General features: G+C 37.5%; 2 protein-coding genes across 8 annotated transcripts in view; both read left to right on the forward strand.

Moving 5' to 3' along the window:
• Nucleotides 1–11,415, forward strand: part of arvcfb (ARVCF delta catenin family member b) — a 195,467-nt gene extending 184,052 nt beyond the window's left edge. For 5 of the 6 annotated variants that reach the window (XM_088435373.1, XM_088435492.1, XM_088435424.1 and 2 more), the window contains 7 exons: nucleotides 125–275; nucleotides 583–775; nucleotides 1,758–1,869; nucleotides 2,132–2,219; nucleotides 4,789–4,880; nucleotides 6,420–6,532; nucleotides 8,829–11,415. In XM_088435373.1, the coding sequence (XP_088291499.1) occupies nucleotides 125–275; nucleotides 583–775; nucleotides 1,758–1,869; nucleotides 2,132–2,219; nucleotides 4,789–4,880; nucleotides 6,420–6,521 (738 nt within the window). In that variant the 3' untranslated portion in view covers nucleotides 6,522–6,532; nucleotides 8,829–11,415. The remainder of the gene's footprint in view (nucleotides 1–124; nucleotides 276–582; nucleotides 776–1,757; nucleotides 1,870–2,131; nucleotides 2,220–4,788; nucleotides 4,881–6,419; nucleotides 6,533–8,828) is intronic. The other variant, XM_088435568.1, reaches the window with a different exon arrangement.
• A 474-nt stretch (nucleotides 11,416–11,889) lies between these two features.
• The window catches only part of txnrd2.2 (thioredoxin reductase 2, tandem duplicate 2), a 28,663-nt gene continuing 20,268 nt past the window's right edge, over nucleotides 11,890–20,284 (forward strand). For both annotated transcript variants that reach the window (XR_015868061.1, XM_088435826.1), the window contains exons 1-8: nucleotides 11,890–11,969; nucleotides 12,892–12,957; nucleotides 13,051–13,107; nucleotides 13,222–13,366; nucleotides 13,758–13,832; nucleotides 15,324–15,402; nucleotides 15,650–15,712; nucleotides 16,858–16,928. Coding sequence is in view for 1 of the 2 variants with exons in the window: in XM_088435826.1 (XP_088291952.1) it covers nucleotides 11,894–11,969; nucleotides 12,892–12,957; nucleotides 13,051–13,107; nucleotides 13,222–13,366; nucleotides 13,758–13,832; nucleotides 15,324–15,402; nucleotides 15,650–15,712; nucleotides 16,858–16,928 (632 nt within the window). In the remaining variant the exon portion in view is untranslated. The remainder of the gene's footprint in view (nucleotides 11,970–12,891; nucleotides 12,958–13,050; nucleotides 13,108–13,221; nucleotides 13,367–13,757; nucleotides 13,833–15,323; nucleotides 15,403–15,649; nucleotides 15,713–16,857; nucleotides 16,929–20,284) is intronic.

A 20,284-nucleotide genomic window follows, 5' to 3' on the forward strand; every position in this document is an offset into this window, starting at 1 on the left:
TGATTTAGTGCAGAATTGCATTTCGTTCATTGTTCCTACTATTGCTAGGGACCCTGTGCCACCCCCAAAAAACGTTGTTAACATGTAAACCGCACTCACATCTGGACCTCTGTGTATCCCCCAGTGGTCCAACTACATCCGGGCCACAGTGCGTAAAGAGAAAGGACTGCCCATTTTGGTGGAGCTATTGCGGTCCGATTCTGACAAGGTAGTCCGAGCAGTGGCTATCGCTCTCCGGAACCTCTCCATTGACCGCCGCAACAAGGACCTCATCGGTAAACACGCCAACCATGATATGTATATGTACTACGTTACACAGACACACTCAATGCTGCAGTGATTTCAGATAAACCCTTTTGCTCGTATTGTTCAATTTATCCATATTTTCAAATGCTGCAAGCTATTTTATTGACTTTTCAAGACCCTGCCTAATAAGTTCTGTCTCATTTATTCTATAGTAAAGCAATGTCTTTGTGTGTTGTAAATTGTACCGTACATTTGGAAAGAAATTTAGTTCCATGTCCCCACTTATTTTTATAGGTAGTAACTTTTTTGTTGGTGTTGTTTCCATTTTATTAATAGGAAGTTACGCCATGCGGGACTTGGTTAGTAACTTGCCCAGCGGACAGCAGCGACCAGCCAAGAACTTGGAGGAGGACACTGTGGTGGCCATCCTTAATACCATCCACGAGATTGTCACAGACAGCTCTGAAAATGCCCGATCTCTCATTCAGGCCCAGGCCATCGAGAAGCTAGTCGCTATTAACCGGACCAGGTACCGTTTATATTTTTTACCTTAGCATGATTATTTACCAAATACAAAATGGACAACAGTAAAACGGAGTCAGAGTATTATTTTTTCCAGTTTAGTCCTTGAAATATTTGCAGTACAGGACTATACTGTTGTTCTTTTAAAAGTACAAGAGAGAATGTTTTGACATATCCTACGTGTTTGTACACCAAGTTTATGTTAACCTTTGCTCAAGTTAGCCCCACTACACCAGTGGGATGCAGCGAGAACTAAGCAGTATTTGGTTGATTAAGTCCCCTCTCTTATTCCACTTTGACAATGTTAATAGATAAATATTTCAAAGATCCTGCTCTAGCATGTTATTTCTCACCTTACATGTTCTAGTCATCACTCTCCAAACAACGTTTGGATTCGTGAAGCAGACTAGTTGACAAATTCTACTATTCAATTTATTCCTACTTTTGTTTGGCACAGAATATTCACATATAGTAGGGTATATAATGGCAAAGTAGAAGCACTCTCACTCACTCACCCAACACGCCCAACCATTAAGGAATATATTCAAAGCAATGTTGCAGCTCTCAAAATCTAAAAAGTGAATAAGAAAACTCCATTGGTCTTTTAATTTCCACCCTTTACAAAGTTGGATCTATTTGTGATGAAATACTGGTCACACCAAGAGTCACTACGAATGAATAGAAATATGGTGTACCCACAGACCAATTACCTATGTGTCCTTTCACATCTCATGAGATTGTATTACTTTCAAGTGAGAGCTCTTCTAGGTGTAATTAATGCTGGTGTGGATGGGTGGATGGATTCATAAGTAGCTAATGAAAGGAAATATGGTTTTGAATTAAAAATAAAGACTAAAGCCACTCCAGGAACTTGCCTGATGATTGCCAATGCATTCTCATCACTTGTGTGCACTTTGTGTCTTTCAAGGGTTAGTTTATGATTTGCTTTTTCATTTTTTTTTTTTAATGATTTATTTTTGCTCCTGCAGCCAATCACCCAGGGAAACAAAGGCTGCATCGCATGTGCTACAGACGGTTTGGAGCTATAAAGAACTAAGGAACGCATTGACAAAGGATGGCTGGAACAAGAGCCATTTCCAGGTACAATCCAGGGCAAAATATAACCGCTGTTACATACGTAACTGTAGTTTTGTCAATACAGATCTGAATTGGATTTATTTACAAAGTAGCATTGGAATTGGATTGGAATTTATCCAAGGTATATCTGTAAATAACTTTATGATGGGGAATATCTGTAATTTCATTACTCTTCAATGAATACTTTAAAGTTATTGAACAGCATTTGGTTTGCCCATAAAAATTTGCAGTAATAATATGATGTTGAATGACAATTCTCTTTCAGCCCACAGTAACAGCAACCCCTAAAGGAACCAAGAATGGCAAACCAGGTTATGATGATACAACTCTGCCCCTTATGGAGAAGAACCAAGGTCAGACAAAACCTTTCACTTATTTTGAGTAATTATTTGGCAGAATGAAGCAATGACAACCACAAAAGGCTTCAATATTAGTTAGCATTATTATTCACTGAATACACCAAAAAAATCACCATGACAAATTTGAATTAAAAACCGTTTTGAAGCATAAATCTGGCAATTTTCAGTGTTGCTGTATTGTGAACAAATCCTATTAAGTGAAAAAAACGGACACATTTAAGCCTTTTAGTTCTAATAAAAACCACACACTTTATCTTAAAGATTTCCATAAAGGCTCCTTACATTTTGAAGCAGTTTAACCAGTACCACAGTGGTTGTTAGAAGCACGGTAATTGCTTTACCCTGGTTAGTATCACAGCAATTCACATACACACTCGCAGGAAAAACACTCTCCCTCCCTCGGATTATTTTTAAACTTTTTCACCTGGTCTGCTATTGTCGTTTTGTCTTTTCCAAACTGCTTCCGCCTTTTTGCGTGCAGAATTGTGATGTTTGTTGCTTATGTGTGAGTCGGCTGAATGCGACCTGGCCATTCAGACTGAATTTGTATGTCAAAAGCCCTACAGTCTGACCCTAGCCTTTGTTTGTCTTGTAAATGCACATCTGTCGAAGTACAAAAAAGGTTGTTTTCTGAGATGTTCTGTTGGTGAACCCAAAATGTCTCTCCCTCCTCCCTGAATTTTCCTATTGATGAAATCAGGGCATGTTTAATCAAAGTTAGACTGTGCCTATATACAAAAATGGGAATACTTTGACCGTATTTTCAGCACTATATGGCACACCTGAAAGCTTAAAATGTTCTCAAGAGCTGACAGTGCGCTTTATAATCCGGTCCGCCTAATATATCGATCACATCAAATGATACAACGGTAAGCGCAATGCGATGTCTCACAAGCCATGAAGCTGAGCGTCTTGCTTCTTTATGTCAATTTAGTGACGTGAGCTTCATGAACATGCTGAGTCATACTAAAAATAAAAACCAAATAAGGATTCATCATTACTAAACAAACAATGCACCAGAAATAACCCGTGTGAAGGGATGTGCATCGATGCTAACGTTAGCTATTGCAAGCAAGCATGGTCGCGACCTTGCTTATACATGTATACATGTACATGTACATGTACATATACATATACATGTATACAATTAGATATGTCTTTGAAAGAGGTGTCAAAAGAATTGCATACATTCTGGTTGGAACGTTGAGCTTTCTTGCATCTAATCCATATGTATACTGGCGGATGCGTTTGAATGATTGAATGCTGATGGTTGAATGCTTTGTAACAATCACCAGCAGGTATTTTGAAGAAAAGTGTCATTTTAGCTTAGTTGCTCAAGCTTGTATGTACATATAAAGCACATGCGCAGACATAGCATCTGAATGCTTTTCAGGAACCAGGAAATGTGATGCAATGATACCTACAAATGAGCTCGGTCCAAGTACGAGGCAGACTGCCATATTGTGGCAAACGAGTGCCAGCGCTCTTTTTCTTCTCCCTTCTCTTTTATCTGCTCCTTAGCCCCTTTCACACTGAAGGAAATTCTGCTGTACCCTGGTAGCTTGATTTCCTCTCTTCATTCACACCAAAACACGTTCTGGGTCTGGAGGGTGCCCCCAAGTGTCTACCAGGAAGCGCCTAGTTGCGACTAGGGTCCTTGGCTACCTAGCGCGAGGGGGGCGTGTTGGTCTAAATAATGCTGATTGGTTGTTTGAACTAGATGCGGTTTGTGGGGCCCCTCTCTTGACAAGATGTTTGCATTGGCTGGATCACCAAAAATAAAGGAATTCACTCCACTCTCACTATATCTCACATATAGCAAATCTGTGGTTTGTTGGTTAAACTACAATTTAAATTTGCTACCTTATTATTATGAAGATTTACCTACCTTTCACCTGCTGAAAAATCAATATAGTAATATGTGATGAAAGTAAACATTGCGTTTCTAACGTAAATTCCAAATTCAGAGTTGAGTTCGGAGTTTTTTATATTGTTTGTTTGTTCAGCAAGAGTCCTGAGTGATACACTTAAAAGGTTAGAACATTTATGGTCCATCTTATTTCCATCAGGTAAAATAAGAATGTAAATATTGTGTTACATCGTTTTTGTTGATAACCTTATCATATCAAAACCAATACAGTCTCAACTGATACTTTGATATTGCTGCAAATTCGGTGATTGATTAAAAGCTCCCTCAATACCACATATTAATCATGCTCAAAGCGTATGCCGACGTGTCCGAGATCTTATCCAAAAGCACATGAATGTTCAAGTGACTATGCAAAACCTCGCTATGCACTCAGCACATTGGTCCAAAATGGCAGACATGCTCAGCTGATAATATGCCCATGTGAGTGAGATTTTATTCAAAAGCACATGGAAAGTTTGAGTGACTATGCAAAACATTGCGTTGCTCACAGTAATTTCAAAGTAGCTACTGATAAGGGATTAAAGTGAATTCTTTTTTCATTTTATTTTTTTATGTCATACAAATGAAAGCAACCGAATACATCAATTGTTCTCTTCTGCAATGGAGTTGACCACCCTTTTCTGACCTCATTAGATGGTTACTCCACCATTGACCAGAGGGACAAAGACTGCAAATACAAGACAGGAGACATTTCGGTGGACCTGGCAGAGAGGGAGCCATTAAAGGTACCAGCAGAACTGTTCTCGTCTCCTAGGGGATTCGGGTATAGAGGACAAAGTGTCTCATTTAGATATTGTCACGTTTTCCTCTTCCGCCCCTCCTCCCTTATTCTCATATCTTTTGACCACATTTTTTGTGGTGGTCCTCAGTGGAACCTCTTAATCCTATTGGTTCTTTAAGGAGGATGAAAATTGTCACTCTTGTTCATTTATGTGTCTGCCTGCAGCTCGGGGCTGTGGATACCCTCAGATGTGTTAGCCACTAGTTAATAAGTGGAAGCTTTTAGAGTCTATAAAGTAATTAAGGTTGCACTAATTAAAATAGCTGCCAACAACTGCCTCTCACAGAAACCAATCTTTCCGTAGCAATGAGAAGACTGAGGCTAGAGTATAGCAAATGGTTGCCTGATCATGATACTGACTTCAACTTGCAAGTATGTGTTACTGTAACTGTGGAGCTTATTGAAAATGCGCTCTTTAAAGTACTGTTTCTGTCAGATGACTAAAGTGTACTCCGTGTATTTTAGATTTAATGTACTGATAAATGAATGGGATTCACTTTGTGGTACAGTCAAATGAATGCTTCCGCCTGTTTGCCATTGTTTATTGATCCGATAAACGGTGCCAATCTAACTCTAACACGACCTAAAACAAATGTCTCAAAAATGAATACTGAAGTAATGATGTTCTTATCGCAATATACTCACCACGTGACGACTCATTGTGAAATTTGGGTCTGTATAACTGAACACAAAGCTGATTTACTCCGAGAAAGTTATGCACTTATTTTTTCAGGTGAAATCCCATCAGGTGGGTATACAGGTTAAATAGTTAAACGGTATAACATATATATTTGCAACCAATAAAAATAGTTTGGAGAAGAAAATGATATGGAACTGGATAAGTTCTTGCATATCAAGTCACCCGCGTTGCAAATCACTGCTCTCAGCATCTCTTAGACTTTAGTGTCTTACATATTTGACAGTGTAAAATACTTATTGAAATATGTAAAGCTACAAAGTGCATTCCAAAAAGGCACATGTACATTCTAGTTGTATTTTGTTTGTTTGTTTTTTACATTGGCTTTTTTATTGAAAATAATGTGGACAATAGAGCCAGTAAGGGAAATGGCATAACATGCACTTCAGTTTTGGCATGTTTCTTTTAACATGTACAAGTGTTAGCTCTGCTACAGATTGTCATTTTAGCTCTTAAAGACAAAAACTGCTATAATAATCTTTTTTGTCAGTGTTCAGGCTTGTTGAATTGTATTTAAAACGTCTACAGTATTTTAAGTCTGCTATCACCCGCTCGAGTGATTTCCTGATATCTATGCAACGCGGATCCACTAATACTAACCTCTTTCTTTTGCATGTTGCTACTTTATGTCTTCTTTTCCCTTGTAGCTTGTGTACAGCAGGAAATTAACACCGGCTTCTTTATACTTGATTGCATGTCTTTATTTGAGTGTATTGGTCCAATGCATTGATCTCCTATTGTTTTGCTTTGTTTGTGTGTTTTTTTTTAACCCGCCCTACTGCACAGAATGACACAAGTAGGAAACACTATATCAGGAGTAATAGGCCTGCAGTCAGTCTGGTGGACGCTTGTGATGTTAAGCCACAGCCGGTTGATTCCTGGGTCTAAATGCATGCATGGTAGGTCTGAAAATGAAAATCACGAAGTAACAACCCTCACCCCTGAGTTGGACTGTAGCAGTCTTTTTGAATTCCTCATTCGTTCATAGATTATCTATCCATCTAGTTTCCTCTCACCTTCACACAATGTCATGCAGAGTTTCTGTCTTGAGCACCCTCATCAGACATTTCACTTCGTTGGACTGTATGCACACAACCCACTGCTTAAACTCAATCAAATATGTTTTAGTTATAAAAAAAATTACCATTTGCACCTGGAGATCCTACACCTAAATTTTACCAACCTTGCATGCTGGATCCCATGACTACATAATTACATTACTAGATAAAACTTAATGAGGGGTTGTGTAACTACAAATGATTATTCAAAATAATGCAGTTTTCCTATCAGAGACATTATTATGTTGCTAAATGAAACTAAGCTATAATAGTATATTTAAAACCTCAGATGGGGTATTTCATCATCTTAATCATTTTTATAGAAATCATTTCAATATACAACAAAATAAAATTATTTTTGCAGGACAAACTAAAGAAAGTAATAGAATCCCTTTTTTTGACAAAAACTCATAAAGAAGCAAAATTGATTACAAAACCAAATCTCAGTTCAGAGAAGTGATTAATCAAATAAATGTGAAATTAAGGTTATTGTACACATACGATTGATTATCATCATCGGAACATATTTAACGACCACAGTTCTGTGTACACTAGAACAATCTAATGAAAAGGAAGTTAAGTAAAAAAAGGAATGCCTTTACAAAAGTAACAAAGGACAATTTTGACTGAAATATTCTTAGAGGTGTTTATTTCAAAATACCTTCATTATTTTGACTGTGGGTTGTAGTTGCGTAGAACTGGATGACAACTGTACTTTTATTACATTATTTAGCTAACACCTTAAAACCGTGATACAGTTCCTACAACCTCAATATTTGATACTGGTCTGGATTTGGCCTCAGTACGTTTTATTAGTGCAGCTTTGCCAATGACCTAATTTGGCACCTTAAGGAGCAACAATGCAGCATTCTCAAAAACAAATGGAGCCACTCGACTCTGAAAAATGTTTGCAGAAGTTGACAGGCTTTTTAGTGTGATTGCAATTAAACAGCTGCTACCAAATTGAGATGTGCACTGAGATCACACTTTGCCTCCCATAATAGCCTTTTGACACCTGAAATTGGTAGCAAATGATTCAGGGAGGTCATTTGTCTGCACTCCACATGGATGCTCCTTGCATACCCTAAATCATAAGGACAAGAAATAATAAGATATGCAGAAACTCATTGTGAGATATGCATTTTAAATTACTCTCCACAAATTGTCATTCGCTGAGGGTAGGGCAAAGTAAATTATTCATGAACACATTTGTAAAACGTAATTTATAAATCAACATATAAAGCCCCTAGCACCTGCACATTTAATGTTGCATTAGTGGTGACTGCCATTTTCATTTTCCATTGTCCCAGTTGTGCTTGTGTTGTGTGTATTACTGTAAATGCACTAAGCTGTAGTCTTGGTATATTGTCAGTCTGTTTTGTGTTCAGCATTGTCATTATTTTTGCCCCATTCTCCTGACTCATCTGTCCGGAACCTCATGTCCGACTTGCCGGTCTTTCTCCACATGACTTATCATCTTTTCTTTTTGTACTTTGTTCCTTTATATAGCTCCCTCTTCAAAGTAATGATATATAATAGCAATGGTGGTATTTTTTGTTTAAAAATGTAAATAAATAAATAAAATCTATCTACTGTATAATTCATGATGATAGTGTCATTAATTTTACTTCAGTTTGAGCTTCCCAAGAGTCTATCATTGTAATTATCAACTACATGATTACTTAATTCTTTTTTTAAGTCTCCATTTGTCTTCCAATACAATGAAGGATTGGTACAACACTCTTTTTTATGTGTATTGATAGAAAGTGTATTTAATCAATACCACCTGTTTGTTTCTTATTTCATTTTGTTGAAAAAGAAACATTAATCCAACCTGTATTTTTTTTTTTTTTGGATCCCTGCGAGCTGCCATTTTGACATTCTACCGCCCTCTGCTGTCGAGTGGAATCGATGTTGAATTGCGAAAACCGTGATTCAGCTTGTTTTTTCTGGGTTTGGTCGGTTAACATTCACAATGGAAACCCTTGGACATTTGAACAACAGACGGCGGTAGAGTAACAACATGACCATCCTCATGAGATGGATGAAAATGAGTTGATAAAAAAGTTTAATTCTCAGTTCATGTATATCTGTCGCCTAATATGTATTTTTTTCTTGTTTTGTCCATGAATTCCAGGCCTAAGAACAGTGACAGTGACGCCACAAAAGGATCTCTCACATCACCACTGCCAATTCATGTGGAATTTGCCTGGAGTTGAACTTTGTACAGATAGAGGATTCGAAAAAAAATTGTAGTAATCACGATCAGAACGGCGTCAACCCAGCAGGAGCCAGCAGCTTTGTTTTACAAAAAAATAACAAAAAATTACAAACTGACTCTTACTACTACATTTACATTTTACATTCCCACTGAACAGCATGTGAATTCTTAAATGTTGACTCTTGAGATCTCCAGGTTACATCAAGCCATTCAAATTTGACAATGGCAAAGGAATGGATGTATGAATAAGAGGAGGGAACTTTGGAGGGAAAATGAACATGTGTTGGAAGGGAACCTGAGGCAAGAAGGAATACTTAGTTTGGTCTCAAATCTGCAAGTGTTAAAAGTTGTCCGTGTTATTTCAATTTGTTGTGCAACTTTGGTATTTTGATGTGGGCTGGCGTGGATTGATTGATAAGATAGTGGATGTTAGGTTTGGTTCGGGTGGGGGAGGTAAAGTGAAGAAAACTGGAGCATACTGGATGAACTTACACTCCAAAGTCGTCAACCCACAGTCCTTTTGGTACACTGTGTTTGAAGAAAGCTGCACTGGAATGCTTTTGAATAAGAGGTTATTTTATTGAGTGAGGTTTCTGCAAGTTGTGCGCTGGACAAAGAAGGTGATGGTGAGTAGGCATCGAACGGAGCAACGTCCCAACAACTTTGTGATGTAAATAAACAACATCTGCACAGAGGTTCTTCACCATGGTAGAACAGCAGGCAGCTTGACATGATAACACACTCTTGGGTTTCCTGATCAAGGGGTCTTTGTTTGATTTGTATAAAAGAAAATAAGGAATTTTGTTTATAAAGATGTTGTGGTGGCCAATGTGCAAAGTATGGTTGTTTTGTTTAAAAAGAAAAAAAAAATCTGAACCCGGTTTGTGTATATTAGGGTAAAAAAAAAAAACAAGAACACAAAGCCAATCTCTTCATTGCATATTAATATTGCATTATTTGCAAAACACATTGGATTGGAAACAATTAACACCCACATAGTTTCGGACACCATCACTTATTTATACATTGTATGTAAAAAATATTTTAAAAATAATTGTGGTGTTGTTTCATGAGGCAAAAACTATGTTTTATAACAACTCCAGCAATGGGTTCAAGGGTCAAGAAATGAAAGACATTTTTACTCTTCCTTCTTTTTCCTACTGTTACAATCAACCACTCGTTAGTGCTTTCTTAAAGTAAAATATTCTTGTGAGCATGAAAAAAATTGTACAGATGTTCATATACTTTTTAAGTGCCATTTTTTTCTGTTTTTGTGATATCAAATAATCCATCGACATGGAGCAAAATAATAACAGAATAGATCATGTTTTAAGGTCACCTGAAAGATCACACTGTATAAAGTCAAGTATAAAACAAAAAAGTCATATAGTATATATTTTTTACAAAGTTTCAGAGTGGACAACATTGACTTGGAAAAAACAGTGAAAAGTAAACTTGCCATCCTCATGGTTGGTAAAACCACACACATACATCTGTGCCAGTGTGTTCGCCAGCATCAGTCTATCAGTTACCATACAAAGGAGATTGAAATTCCACAATACTCATGCGTCATCCTGGCGAATGGCATGTGCCTGCAGTGACGTTTTTCTTTGTGACGTGATTTTATAAAAGCTTGCATTTACACCGTATTTACAAAGATGTGTGTTGCAGTAACATTCAATAAACTACAGATAAATGTACAGAGTAACATTTTTTTCCAGAGCCACAGTAATAACAACATGTAATAATACCCTGCATCCTTTTTTCATCCACAGATTTGTGTGTTTTCCTTAAACTGTACTGAAAAAATAAGAACAAAACATACCAGTCTGTCTCTTGACAGCCTCTGCAGCGTCACAACCAAAGGAATTGTATTTAACATTCTTTGAAGAGTTTATTGGTTTTCTGGTTGTGTAAGATATTAATAAAAATGGAGACCCACACAACTGTACTATTAGATGCAAAAGGATATGGGCAAACATTGAATCAAACATACCTTTGTAGATAGAACTGATTCAAGTTTGTCAAAAAATACAGTCAGTGTATATCTCAGTAGCCAATGTGTTGTATGCCTATCATGTGCCTTAATCTTTTCCATGGTATATAAAAATGTGTTTGTATGCCCATATTCCTCCCTTTCAATCGCCATATCTCAAAAACACGTCAGCCTCACCATTCCTCCTTTCATCGCACTCTTGTATGATTCGCTCTCACGCGTTCCTTTAACTAAGTAGTTTAGATTGTTGTTGGGTTTCTGCATTGCAATACATTGTATCATAATTTTTTACGTTAGACTCAAGATTATTTAATTTAGTTTTTTTTTTTCCTTGAGGAGTTCAATTGCTAATGCTTTAGTCGCAAGCAGAAGCGATGTCAGTGACAGAATGTATTTAATTTTACTAATATCCACATGCAAATATTAAGCTTGTTAAACATAACAGAAACATAATGGTTTGTAGAGTATACATTTGGTGTGTTTTCAATAAATCATGCCTGGAAAGAATGTTTGTTGTTTTTTTTATAGCAATTAGCTATTTTTTAAGCTATTAGTCATTTTCAAGACTCCTATTTAATACACACACACACACATACATACAATACACACATACACACACACACACACACACACACACACATATATATATATATATATATATATATATACACACGCACACACACAAACAATCCAAAAAATAAAATATGTAATTTAAAAAAAAAGAAATCCTCTAGGAGGTAATCAAACTAGTATAAATGATTCCACGTTTCAAAAAAATAAAAAAAGTAGTTCTGGTCGTATTTTTTTTAGCCACAATAATAACTAACTGTATATAGAAAATGAGTCATCGTATTGGTAAGGCATTAATTTATTACTTACAATAACCCAAAATCAAACCTAAAATAGAGAACTTTGTGTGTAAGATTTTTTATCAGGCAAATCTTTGAACACCACAGACAACGTTGGGGACTTTCATAACAACAATATGGCTGCGCTCAGTAGAGGAAGACACCGTTGGAAACGAATCATTTGGAGTAATATATCGACTAGAAACCTGACAGGTAAGGTCTGATTTTGTCGAGACTACAGGGTAAACCTGAGACGCATAAATATGAACATGTTTATTGTTACTTTAGCTTCTGCTTGGTGACACGATTCACCGAGAGCCACTGACAGACCGTCTGAGACTTCAAACTAAGTCGATGAGTCTAGCCTGGCTTTATAATAATCAAAGTTTCATAGAAATAAACTCGTTTTCGATGATTATTAAATAAACTTTAGTAGGGATGGGATGAAACAAAACTTTAGTCTTAACTTTCATATATTTTATAATCCTTTTCTCCAACTGCAAAACCAAAATATAACTACATCGGTGATATGAAAGTAATCAGAGCCTCGGGTCCTTCCCCAGCAGAGCTGCAGCTATTGAGGATTTCGTATAACAAATACAAGATTCAACTGCATTTGAAAATTGATCACATCTCCTTTCAGACGATATTGGAGCCTTCAAGTGCTGCCAGCTAGTTGGCTAATTTATGCTAGACACTGTGATAATACCTGGCAACGGGCGTTGTACAATATGTCATAAGCATATTTTAGTACCTTTTTAGCCTCCTGAACTGGCGATTGAATATGATTTCTCAACAATAGTGTATTTGTAAAGGGAGACCGAATCACTGTGAGAGCATTTTGTGACTGACTAAGGTAACTGCTGTTGCAACACGATTCGGTAAAAACTTCGAAATAATTGTACACCAAAGCGTTGGTTTTTGGTATATTATTTCTCAGGGTAAGGTTTATTTTGAAATTCTTACTATGTTCAGCGTGTGTTACTGTAATGCAGAGTATAACTACCAGTGCAGAACAACAGGCAGGGCACTGTGCACAATCTCGTTCCATCCCTATTAGTTAGTAAAATGTTGGTAAAAAGATTGCCATTTAAGCAAGTCATGTGGTTTTTGTATTTCCCTGTCCAACGCACAGGGAAGTATGATTATGATGTGGTGGTTATTGGAGGTGGTTCAGGAGGGCTTGCCTGTTCCAAGGAAGGTGAGTTCTGAAAAGAAGAAATGTGCCTACCTGCTTTGCACATTTCCATATCAAATAGGATATAAGCCATGACGTGTCTGCTGCTGTCAACAGCTGCACAATTTGGACAGAAAGTTGCTGTTCTGGATTATGTGGAACCCTCTTTGAAAGGTAAAACCCTGTACATTAAAAAAGAAAACATACTATAATTTCTTATGATTGTAATAATAATAATAGTAATAATTTCAGGACGTCAAATTGATATCTTTATACTTCTCCATACAGGCACCAAGTGGGGTCTTGGTGGCACATGTGTTAATGTTGGCTGCATACCGAAGAAACTCATGCACCAGGCGGCTCTCCTTGGAACTGCAGTCAAAGATGCTAAAAAGTATGGTTGGCATATACCAGGACCAGTTTCCCATGACTGGTAAGGGCTGAAAGTTTGGTACGTGTTGCTTGATGTCTGTTCAACAGCTCATGAGTGGCTAAACACTACCATCTAGGGAAATTTTGTAATAGTACACAAACATTAGGAAATGCAGCGCTTCCCCAAAATGTGGAGGGCGACATCTAGGGGCGATGGTGAGGTACTGCAGGTCGAATAAAGCGGAAAACCTTTGAATCTTCAGTATCTGTCAGAAGAACAGAGTATTATCCGTTAAGAAGTATAGTTCAACTGTTGTTTTCCTTTTTGTCAGACAGCGAGAGACTTGAAAAATGTGGCTACAGAAAATAATGATCAATTAATATGACAGATCACTTTTCAATAATTCTTTGCACCTATAATTATTTATAATAATATCTTGTGTGTGTTCCAGGGTCACCATGGGTGAGGCTGTTCAAAACCATGTCAGGTCTTTGAACTGGGGTCACCGGGTCCAGCTCCAGGACAAGTGAGTGGCACATAATTATCACAAAAAAAAAAAAAAGTTTGTATGTATTCCGACTAGGGCAGACCAGAAACTAATCTTTTTCCATAAAATTGCAATTGCGGTGTTGAATGTGATTTCCTTAAGGTCTTTTAAAATATATATTTTTAAAAAAGCAATCGGCTAATTCACTTTTATTGCATCACACCATGTCATATTTACTATAGATGAAACTATTTATGTACTACAGTTGCATTTTTATTTAATACTTTATATAATCATCCACCGTGACTGCTATGCAATGTTATATAAAGGTATATACTTTACGTATATTATATTATACGTTGGTAAGAAAACAAACCATCTGATGTGCATATTAACAATAATGCAAACAACTGTATGGCTTTACCACTTTGAACAAATGCAACTTTTCATCTGGTAATGCGTAATGTGGACTGCACTTTTTAAACATTGACCTTATCTACATTGGCAGATAAATACAATGTAGATAGTCCATATAAAAAAATAAATAAATAAAACTTCCAGTCAGCAAAATTATACTTGCCAAAGTGGAGGGAAAGTAAAATTTTACCTGCTTATGCGATGTAACATTTTTTGATTTCAAAAACCAGTTGCGTACATCACAAGCAGCAGCATCATTGATTAAATGAGTAATGACGAGCAATTAAATCTCCTTCATTCCTCTCCATTGTGCCTTTTGAGCATTTAAACCACTGGTTTAGTGGTTAGTAAATTGTGTTTTGTTACATCTTGTATTATATTGAAAATACCATGAAACTGTTAGCCCTAATTCTGAGAATGTATGTTGAGCTACTATAACTTCAGCTCCTTTCACACAAACCTTTAAGTTGATTGAAGTTGTATGGACAAAATAATGTGCACTTTGGTGGCAAGTTCCGTGTGAAAGACACGGTCGAATAATGCTGACCACACCATTACACCTCTGATGTGTTTTTAATCTGCTAAGAAGGCTGTGTGAAAGGAGCGCCTGACCTTTCTGATTCTTCCCTTATACAGCCTTTTTATACACTTAGGATCAATAACTCTTGTCACTGATAGCATTTTACAGCTTCCACTTTACTGCTATTAAAATGACATTTTATTCATTATATTACATTACCAAAACAGCAACGTCTAATTACTTTTTGCTTGTTGTATCAGTACTACTCAGATGGGTTCAGTGCATTGTATACTTTGTTTTTATATTGGTCAGACAAACTGTGTGCCTGTGGGTTGCCCGTTCTTGCGTTCTGAGTGCATCTTGTAACACCAGTGTATTATGTAGAGTGTTCAGCGTTGTGAGTGTATCACGTAAATGTTTATTGTGACTGATTGAGGATGTAATAAATAACCTGTATATTTGTAGCATTTGGATCGGTAGAATACCTTCCATTTTGAAAAATTGTGATGCATATAAAACAATCAGTCTATGAACGAGAGAGACCCTTAGATCAGTCATTTCTGAAATAAGCTAGTTATATTGTTTGTTTGCAGGAAGGTGAAGTATCTAAACATGAGGGGTAGCCTTGTGGATGAACACACAGTCAATGCAGTGACGAAAGCAGGAAAAGAGGTGGGCTGGCAACTCCAGAGAAAGACATTGATTGATCCTGTAAATCCAGTGACTGAACCATTTTAAGAAGTGTTGTGGACGAGTTTTTAAATTCCTATGACAGTGGACACCTATTGGAAGCAATGAAGCTAACATTTTTGCTTTTATGCAGATTGTTTTAAAGACCCCTTGCCTTCATTTGTCATGTCCTTTTTCAAAGGATATGACCAAAGACTCTTCCCTCACATCCTTATCTCCTTTCATGCAGATGACTCTGACTGCCAAGAACATTGTGATTGCTACAGGTGGCCGGCCCAGAATCCCCACAAATGTTGGTATCAATTTTGTACACATTAGAATTTGTTAGTATCACTACAGGGGTAGGAATAAGTTTTTGAACTTTTTCTGAGTTCTTATTGTTTGCGTGTTTAGCATACCTATAATTTTCCAATCATTAATCAAATGTACTAAATGTAAATGCAGTCTGAGATTTAAAGCAGGTTTAATGAGGCAAATACCTTCAAAAAAATTAAATGTTTTGTTTCTGTAGTGGAATGAAAGTAAGTTAGCGGGTTTGCTTGAGCCTGGATGGATGCTTTCATGGATAGACTCTAACCTGGTATCAAGCCAATTACAGTGATTTTTTTTTTCCTTTTTATAAATCAAATCATCATTTAAAATGAATTTCATGTAACATTTGGGTCTTGTTTGTATTTCTAATTTAGGTGGCGGCAAATGCCTTTTCATGGCACGGTAGTTTGCATCTAAATTAAAAAGTCAGAACCACTGAAATTGTATATTTTAAATTTATGTTTACTTGTGTCACTGTGGAAGTGTGACATTCAACGAGCTTTCCTGGGGACATATTAAGGAAAGTTGACTATATATTCTGGTGTGCCTGCCCGCCCTTTAGTCCAAAACCAATTCATTCTGAAAAAATGAACAACAGCTTTATCGCAGATTTACATAAAGTAATATTACTATTAGAATCTGATAGCTTGCAAATATTTCAATGTTCAGCAATTCTATATGATGGCAAAGGGCATTTGTTATTTTGACAATGTGTCTGCTTCGTATGCCACATGAATTGTCGGGTGTAAATCGACGGACTGGTGATCAAGTGATCCTTTTATGAGTAAAAATTCAAATGAGACTATTATATTATTTTTGAGTGCTCGATTTTCTCTTTAGACTCTGACCTGCTTGAGAACAGGTAGCCGTTCCTACTGTTTGAATTTTGAGCTGAGCTGTGGCTTATTTGCATGAGGGCGGACTGCCTAGAGACGTCTGATCATTTCTGCTAAATTTGACAAAAACTATGCTACAGTCTTGATCCTTGGTTATCTAGACAAAAGTCTTTGACACAGTGTGAACATTTCCACGTCTCTTTTCGAAGAAACTAACGAAAAATGTTTTATGGGATCAATTCTTTTTCATCGTTTGGTATATCTTAACAATTTCAACTTTTTATTCCAGATTCCAGGCGCAAAGGAACATGGTATAACCAGTGATGACATATTCTGGCTGAAAGAGTCGCCAGGAAAAACGTGAGCATCCTTTCGGTTTTAATTCAGACGGAATATAATTTCACAAATGACAGTACTATTAACACTTTGTTGATTTTTTTTCATCACAAATATAATTTGAACTCTTACATTTATTATACTTATATATTTATTAATTCATTTGTATTTTGTCAGATTTATTCAATGAGCATTAGACATTGCTTTTGAATTTTTTTTTAAATATAATTGTTTATTTAAATAGTCATGAAGCAGGTCCGGACAAGAATGATGCAACCCCTAGAAATTTTTGAAAATAATTTGGCCACGAGTACACATTCAGCCAAGTGGGTTATTCCAATTAGCATCACAAACATCTTCAACCTTGTGAACAGTCGACCGACCTATTTAAAAGATGAGTAGTCACTGTGCCGTTTCTTGATGTGGCGCGTTTCACACTTAACATGGAACAGATGGAGCATAGGAGGGAGTTGTCTCTGATTGGAAAGAAAATTCTAAACAAGCAAGTTAGGAAGGATAAGGATGTTAAGACCATCTCCAAGTAGATTGACTTTCCCAAGACCGTCGTAACACATATTACAGAGGTTCCAGAGTTATAATCAATTGACAAACATTTATAGGTATGAGCAAATCCTGGCTGATTTCTTAAAAAATATTGCACTCCTAAGTTTGTTTTTTTACCATGTGCTGTATCAGACTCGGCAGTACTGTAGTTCCCCTTTCTAGCGCAAGCCAAAGTGAGCAACACCGCTCCATATGTGAAGTTCCAAAACTCATGTAAGAAGAGAAGCAGAAGATGAACACTCAGACCTCTAATTTTGTGCTCAAGCGCAAATCTGGCAGTCGACGTGGCGCAATGTGCTTGGGGTGGGGCTGGACAGAGTTGGCTATATGAAAATTACCGTAATTTCCGGACTATAGAGCGCACCTGATTATAAGCCGCAACCCACTACATTTTAGAGGAAAACCGATTTTGTACATACACAAGCCGCACCTGCATACAAGCCGCATGTGCCCACATTAAAACATGTAAACATATTTACAAAGAAAGACGGTACACAGAGAGAGTTTTCAAAATTTTAATAATATAACTTAACAATATTAATATAACTTTCTTCCCAAACGGTGCCTGTGACAGGGCAGTAAGACGGTAGCAACATGGTAGCAACACGCTAGCAACATGGTAGCAACACGCTAGCGGCATGGTAGCAACACGCTAGTAACACAGTATAACAGGTCTGGTAAAACAGGTCTGGTAAAAGAACATACTGGTAAAAATCACGGCAAGCCGTCTTCATCTTCCTCCTTTGAACTGAAGCCATCAAAGTCATCTTCCTCAGTGTCGGAATGAAACTGTTATATAGACGTCGTCACACACTCCCTGGTCATCCAATTCAACACGGAGCGCCACTTTAAATGCACGATTCACACTAATGTCAAGCGGCTGCAAATACTTCGTTGTGCCCCCAGGAATCACTGCTGGAATGGAGTTTGTCCTGCGTCATATGCCTTTCTTTTTGCATTTTCCATGATGAGGGTATGTTCACGCTAATTTAATTTATGCACAAGACAGGAAGTTGCAGTCTTCCTCGGCGCATATATTCCACCGGTCTTAATCTTACCTTTTCTACTCGAGCGCCCTTAGCGGCTGTTTGAAAAATTACATAAATTGGCCGCATCACTGAATAAGCCGCAGGATTGAAAGTTTTTGAAAAAAGTAGCGGCTTATAGTCCGGAATTTACGGTAATCAGTTCTTGTAGTTGGGATCATAAGGCGAAATCGTCAAATGGCGGACAATAGAAACCTATGGTAATTAGCTAATGCGTATAAAACCCCAGGTAAAAACATCATATATAATATACATATATATAATTAAATAACATCATAAATAAAATGTAAAGGAAAAAATAAATGTTATTTACCTTTAAAGTGACTTGACAAGCTACTTTACTCCCATATTCCCGAGCGAGGGTAGCCTAGCTTTCTCCGTATTTCTTGATTATCTCCAGCTTCGTTTCCATACTATTAATCTTCTTACTTCCCCTGTTAACATCAGTAGCAATCTTGGGACCCACGGCTAACCAAATAAAGTTTGAACTAAGCACTAAAATGCACAATAAATACGATATTGTATGCACTCACAAGAGATCAAGTCTTTAACATTTCTGCATCTTAGTGACGCCGACCAATAGCAGACCAGCATCTTAGTGATGCTGTGACGCTGACCACTTGCAAACCAGCATCTTAGTGGCGCCGACCAATAGCAGACCAGCATTTTAGTTCCGTATGCAGTGACACATGTAGTGACGTATGAGCGCAATGCGACTCTGCCAAGTTTGAATTTTGTAATTGTTGTCGATGTCGTAAAGCTGGGACGAAAAATCTTAGTATTCCACTTCGTAACGTGAAAAAAACGTAAGCCAGGGATGCCGTAACCCGGGGGTCCACTGTATTTGGTAGACTAGACGTGGTGTGGCAGAGTTAAACGGGCGGGTCTGCGACATCTGGCCGTCAATGCAGCTGGCTCCAATCGTGCAATCACGGCTGCCCTATTTTCCCCCAACCCTTTTAAATGCGGTTCACTTGAGTCACATGGAATGTCCAGATCTCGAAAAAAATGGGAGGACACCCAATTTCACCCTGGAGGAGTCTGATATGCTTGTCCAGGAGGACGAAGCACGCAAAATATGCATATATGGAACTGTAAGTAGACCTGCAGATGATGTCAAATTCACCTAGAAGGAAGTCACAGCTGTTTTGAGTGAGTCTTCCCACGGCACACTGCGAACCACTGATCAGTGTTCAGATGACAGTGATTATGATTTGTGAAATGAATTGTTCACGATAATGACGCAGAAGGAATGGCACATGCCTTGTTCATATTTATGAATGAAAAAGGATGATATACACCACACACATCCCCAGAGCCTCAATCTGTCTCGCTGCGAGCCTCGATCAAATCCACTGAAATCGTGTTACACCACCTGCGCCTCAAAACAGACCTGCTTTTAGATGGTTGTATAACTTTCCTGCTGACTGAACTGAAATTTATTTTTTCTTTATGATCATTTATGTTACCCAAGACAATTAACCCGGATGAAGATTGTGTTGTGATTATTGGGTGGGGTTGATTTGTAAATAATTGATTTCAGGTTTGTGCATACGGTGTGGGCAGGGCTATATTTACAGTAAGAGCATCCGTGTCCAGCTGAAAGCTGTCAGTTGATTCAATGTTGGAACCGGAATACATTGATGGTTTACATCTCCACGAAATTTATGATGCGCAGCTTTTTCGGCATCTGGCTGTCCATTCTTTGTTACCAAAATGTCAGATATGCTCGGAGACTGGGCTCTTTGTGCACTGGTACGCCCAAAATTG

The sequence above is a fragment of the Hippichthys cyanospilos genome, chromosome 1, assembly GCF_059441005.1.
Source record: "Hippichthys cyanospilos isolate Australia breed blue-spotted pipefish chromosome 1, RoL_Hcya_1.0, whole genome shotgun sequence".
Taxonomy (NCBI): Eukaryota; Metazoa; Chordata; class Actinopteri; order Syngnathiformes; family Syngnathidae; genus Hippichthys; species Hippichthys cyanospilos.